Consider the following 6,095-nt stretch of genomic DNA (forward strand, 5'->3'; position numbering starts at 1 on the left):
ATTTTTCATATATCGGCACTCAAGAAATTTCATGGTGACCAAGAATCCCAGTATCTACCACTGTTTTTAACTACAACGGAGCTCAGACCAATCCTAGAGTCTTCTCAAATTTTATCCCAACGTTCCATCTTGCGTGGTGACAAGGAATTTTTACAGTGATAAATTCAGTGGGGACACGGTGCTATCACAGAAACGAGTTGGAAAGATGTTGATCAATTCCTCAAGCTCTTTTCCGAATTCAACTTTGAGGACAAGGTTGCTTTTGACGAGGACAATAATGTTAAGCACATAAACGAGGAAGAGCACGTAATTGAAAAAGTTGCAACCTCAGAAGGAAATATTGTTACAACAGAAGGACAGTTAGCATTCAATTAACATGATACGGGCTCAAGAAGGAGCACTAGAGAGAGAATTAATAGTAAGAGGCTGGTGGCTTATGATCTTCAGTAATTACTGGTACATTTGCCTCTTCTTTGTGCTGTTTCTTTTCCCTTTTTCTTTTTCTCTCTGTTCCTTTTCTCATCTATTGTTCTTTTCCAATTCTTTAGGTACTGTTTATGCTTGGAGTAATTGAGGAATTACTATATCCTTCTGCATTATTTTACGACACTACTATTTTTTATTTTCTCATTTTTACTTACAACTCTTATATATGCTCTTCACTTACTAATTATTTGTAAATTTCTTCAATTAAACATCAATACATACTACCTTTCTTCCTCTTATTATTTCTGAACTCTACCCTATCAATATCCTACCAAATCATTTTTATTTAGAAGACGGATTGAAACAAGTTCGTGTTTTGGTGTTTCCTACACACGAGAGCATTGCCTCGTCTTGGTGGTACTAAAAACATTGAAACGGCACAGAGTGAAAAGGTATGTGAAATCTATGTTTGATTTTCATTTGAATGGAATAGTTCATGCAAGTAAAGATGTTAATGCATAGGGTTTCTGTGATTGCAATATTGTTGCTGTTAGGGTTTGGGGTTGTTGATGTAAGTAGAATGTTTGATTTATACTTTCTGTCCTACACATTGATTATCGTTGTTTTATGATGTTTGAAACTTGTAATAGGAAAAGCAGCGGAAGAGATGAGTCATTTTAGTATAAAAATTTATCACCAGGGGAGGTTTTGGCTTGAAGAATGTGCTGTTAGGTATTTGGGTGGGGAGACGTCTATTGTAGACTACTGTGATGAGGATGAATGGAGTTTGATTGAGGTTTACGAAATAGTGAGTAGACAGGGATATTTGAAGAAGGATATCGCTGCGATGTGGTATAAAGCTGTGAATGCTGGGTTAGAGGAAGAATTGACCATGCTTAAAAATGACAAAGATGCAATGGATATGGCAAGAAATGGGGTGAAGGATGATATGGTTGCGGTTTATGTTGTTCACAAGACAAGTGAAGTGGGAGAAGATGTGCAACCTGGGCAAATTACTGCTCCTGCTAAAAAAGGTGATGGGGGGCCTGGCCCAATTATTGTGTATGAAGGCCCTAGTGTTGGGCTTGGGTCAAAGGAAGCTACTGATGGGCCTACTGAAGTGGAAGAGGTTAGGTCCATGAGTGAGGAATCATGTGAGGTTGTTAGGAGTTCTGATGATGTTGAAGAAGAGGAGGAGGGGAGTGAGACCTCTGATGATGATGACTATGAACCTAGGGGGAGTGAAAGTTCATGGAGTTCTGATTCAATTGCTGGGAATGCATCAGATCACAGTCTTGGTAGTCTTGATTTTGGTGACAGGATGATGATAGGGAGGGAGCTGAAGGTTTAGTTGATGTGAACATCACGGAAGTGGGAGAAAAAGAGTATATACCTAGTCAGTCCCAAGGTCAATCTTCACAACCAACTGCATGAAATCTTGGAAAAGAAAAAATTATAGGGGGATTTAGTGATGAGGATGCAGGTTATAACAGTGAGGATTTCCTAGATATTCCATTTAGTGATGATGAGGATGACATGGGAAAGAGGTATCTAATTCACAAGCCATTGAAGAACAAGAGTGAATACAATTGGGATGTAGGAACTTTGTATGTGTCAAGAGAGGAGTTCAAAGATTGTGCCACTGCATATGCTGTCAGTAGTGGGAGGGGTCTTAGATTCTCAAAGGTAGATCTCAAGAGGGTTAAAGTGGAATGTGTGGAGGGTTGTGAGTGGTACGCATATTATGGAAAGATAAAGCATGAGCGAAGTTGGCAGTTGAAGAGTTGCAACAACAAGCACAACTGCTCTAGGGAGTTGAAGATTGGAATCATGCATGCAAGATGGCTGAGTAAAGTTTTTTTGAACAAAATTGTTGAGAACCCGAAGATTAAGTTAACCACACTAATGAGGAAAGAATACACAAAGTAGAATGTGGAGTTGACCAAATCTATGGCCTCCAGGGTCAGACTGTTTGCTCCTAATGAGTTGTAGGGGACATACATAGAGCAATATAGAAGGTTGTATGACTACTGTCATGAGTTGCTGAAGACTAACCCTAGGTCATCAGTATATCTAAAAGTCCAGAGGCCACCTGAGTTTGCTTCTGAAAGACCAGTGCCACGGGTAGATTTAAGACCTAGGTTTGAGAGACCTGTAGGAGGAGTTTCATGGCTTGTAGGCCAATGATTGGGTTGGATGGCATTTTTTTGAAAACACCCTATGGAGGTTGGCTCCTAACTGCAATGGGTTGGGACCCAAACGATCAAATCCTGCCGATAGCATATGCAGTTGTCGAAGTTGAAACCAAGGACTTATGGACATGGTTTCTCCAGCATCTATGTGATGACCTGGGAGTTGACAAAATCAAGACCTGCACCTTCATGTCTGACCAACAGAAGGTACATTTCTTTTTCTCTGCACCTTAACGTACAAGTGTTGTAGTTAGCATTTAATAATCTATACTCATCCTTTTTGTATTCAAAATAGGGTTTAGTGCCAACTTTTGAGGAGCTTCTGCCTGGGGTTGACCATAGGTTTTGTGTCAAACATCTGTATGCAAATTTCAAGAAGCGATATCCAAGAATCCAATTAAAGCTAATGATGTGGAATGCTACCGAGGCAACTTATTTTCAAGAATGGGAAAGGAGGATGAGTGAGATACAAAAGGTGGATCAGGGAGCATACAACTATCTAATGGAGATTCCGACAAAGTACTGGTGTCTTCACAGGTTTGTGTGTAGACCTAGGTGTGACACTTTAGTAAACAATATGTGTGAAGTGTTTAATTCTGTTCTGGTTGAAGCTAGGGAGAAGCCAATAGTTACTATGCTAGAGGATATTCGGGTTTACATAATGAAACATTGTGCTGACAATAATGATAGGATAGTGCCTTACAATAGAGATGTGTTACCCCGTATTAGAATTAAGGTAGAAAAACAGGCAGAACTAAGTGGGAATTGGGTGAGTGTGTATGCTGGACGTGATAGATATGAAGTGGTTAGCATCCAGAGGGGGGAAGAAAAAATTTGTGGTTGATCTTAGGCATCACGAGTGCTCATGTAGGAAGTTCCAGCTGTTTGAAATTCCTTGTGCACATGCAATGACTTGTATAAGAAAAATGTGCTTTAATGTGGATAGCTATGTTACTGACTACTATAAAAAGGCTGCATACATCTCCTGCTACCAACATGTTGTCTTTCCTGTTAATGGACCCAACCTTTGGGACAGAACTCAATTCGAGGATGTGTTGCCCCCCGTTTATAGAAAACCTATTGGGAGGCCAAAGAAGAAGAAGGCACGAGCGGCTGATGAGCATACTACTAGGACAAAAGTGTCTCGTGAAGGATAACAACAAAAGTGTTCTTATTGCTTCTATTCTGGTCATAACAAAAGGAGTTGTCCAAAGAAGCGCAAAGTCACTCCAAACCATGCTGTAAGACTATGTCATTTCCCTTTTGTTGTTGTACTTACTTGTGTCTTCATCATTTTGGTCATTGAATTATCTGCCCATCTGTTTTGTGCACAGGTTAACAATGTTGCTAATTCTACTTCAAAGGGGAGGTCATGGAGAGGGGTCAGAAAAAGTGCCAGACTCTCTGCCAAGACAGCTTCTAGTAAGGCTGCTGAGAATGGAAGTAGGAAGCAAAAAGGAAACAACAACAAACCACCCTCACACCCAAAGAGAAAGCCAGCTGCCAGCAATCACAAGCTACTTCGAAAAGGGCTAAAGTGGATCATTCACAAACTGCTTCTGCACCATCCCCAACAACTCCAAGGGTTCTACCAAGTCCAGTGAAGAGGGTGACCCAGTCCCAGCTCAGGTATAGCCATGACTCCACCAAGAGCATGGAAGAATGTAGAGTGATTTTCTGTGAATTTCTATGACTTGTGATGCATTTTGTATTTTGCATTTTGTATCAAGTTAAAAACTATGGTTGTTGGTTTCACTTTTTGTATTTGGTGGTGCTGCTACTTCAAAAACACTGTTTAGCATCTAGGTTGATTTATATTTCCAGTTCTTGGACATCTACATGACATCTATGTTGGTTAAGTTATGAACTACTGCCTTTCTAGGCCTAATGTTAAGGTTACTAGTCTATGTTATTCCTGGGTCACTGTTTCATTTAATCATATCTGTAGATAGTTACTTGAATAATGTACCATGAGAATGTAAATTGAACATATAAAATTGGTTAACAATGAATTTTCATTCAAAATCATTCAATCAACAGCTTACATTTGATCCAACTCAATCCCTACAACAACACCCCAAAATACAGACAACATATTGCCAAGACATTACACCCCAAAATACAGACAACATATTCTCAATTTTCCTATGTTGTGCAGCCTTATTGCAAAAAATCTCCCATTTCTTGTCAATGACATTTTTTCACACAGTAATATTATAGCACATGTCCATCCAACCAGAGCAACTGTTACATCCATTGTCAACATCCTCTCAACTGTTGTCACTTTACCCTTCAAGCTTGTGATTTTTCTTTCAATCGACCAACTTGTGGCTCTTGCTCTAACTCTACCCACACAAAGTACCCCATTCTTCTCCAATCTAGGCCAAAACCAAAAGAAAATTCCAATCAGATAATCAAATAACAGTCACACCCACCAATCACATTTTCTACTTACCCCATAGTTAACACAGCCCCAGAACCTCCGTCCCGGATTTTCTGCCGTTGATGAAGTCGCAAGCACCGGCCTCTCCCCACAGTAACAAGTTGTTCTCCGTCGACGGCCTTGGCTGCTGTTTCGACCTGAAGCGCTGCTACTACGCAAGGCCTGGGAGCCCTGCGAAGCCATGGAGTCAGCAACGACTGCAGTAGAGATGGCGATGGTGAAAAGAAGAAGCTACGAGAGGGCAATCTCAAATTAGGGTTTTATCACCCTTTTAAATTAATATTTCTTTTTTTTTTCATTCTAAGTAATGACCACCAGGAAAAAAGTTTGCCACATTGGACAAAGGCGTCCACGTAGGTAGCTCCGTTAGTATTTTGTCAGTGGAGTTAACGGGAGGGTAACATTGAATCAAGTTTGGAACGTTGGGGACAAAAATAGGAAAAATAAAACGTTAGGGACAATTATAGGACTTATCCCAAACGTTGGGAACAAAAACAATACTTTACTCATTTAGAGAAATTTATCATTTAAAAAATAAAATCCTATCCATCCAATTAATACCTGCATTATAGAACAATATATTCAAAACGAATTTCAAATTATGAAAATTATGCATCGTTTGGCTAAATTTTTTACATACCGGTAATTTTTAGTATGGAATAGGAAAATATTTGATTATTTTAATATTTTATATAAGTATAATAATAATATAAAATGTCATTGATATTTTATAATAAAAGTATTTTTTAATAAAAATATACTCAATTAAATTTGTAAAAATCTGCAATAACCTATATACATAATTTAAATTATTTTTCAAAATTCATTCCTAGTAATGGAATATAAAAAAAATTTTCCCATCGGTATAGAATTTTTTAACAAATCCAATTTTGTGTCAAATGCAGCATGTAAAGGACTTTAAAATTACAAACTATAACCTATTAAAATTATTTTACACATCAAAATTGAACAATTCATGACTAATTTTACAAACATTTTTTAGAAACATATTTGATGACTCTAGACTGCGTTTG

The 6,095-nt window shown here is 38.4% G+C and overlaps 1 protein-coding gene across 1 annotated transcript; it reads left to right on the forward strand.

Moving 5' to 3' along the window:
- Window positions 1–2,669: 2,669 nt before the first annotated feature.
- On the forward strand, window positions 2,670–3,462 carry LOC140182390 (uncharacterized). Its single transcript, XM_072228581.1, has 2 exons — window positions 2,670–2,825; window positions 2,914–3,462. The coding sequence occupies exons 1-2, from the start codon at window positions 2,670–2,672 to the stop codon at window positions 3,460–3,462; spliced, it is 705 nt and encodes a 234-aa protein (XP_072084682.1).
- The last annotated feature ends 2,633 nt before the right edge of the window (window positions 3,463–6,095 follow it).

Source organism: Arachis hypogaea, chromosome 19, assembly GCF_003086295.3.
Source record: "Arachis hypogaea cultivar Tifrunner chromosome 19, arahy.Tifrunner.gnm2.J5K5, whole genome shotgun sequence".
Taxonomy (NCBI): domain Eukaryota; kingdom Viridiplantae; phylum Streptophyta; class Magnoliopsida; order Fabales; family Fabaceae; genus Arachis; species Arachis hypogaea.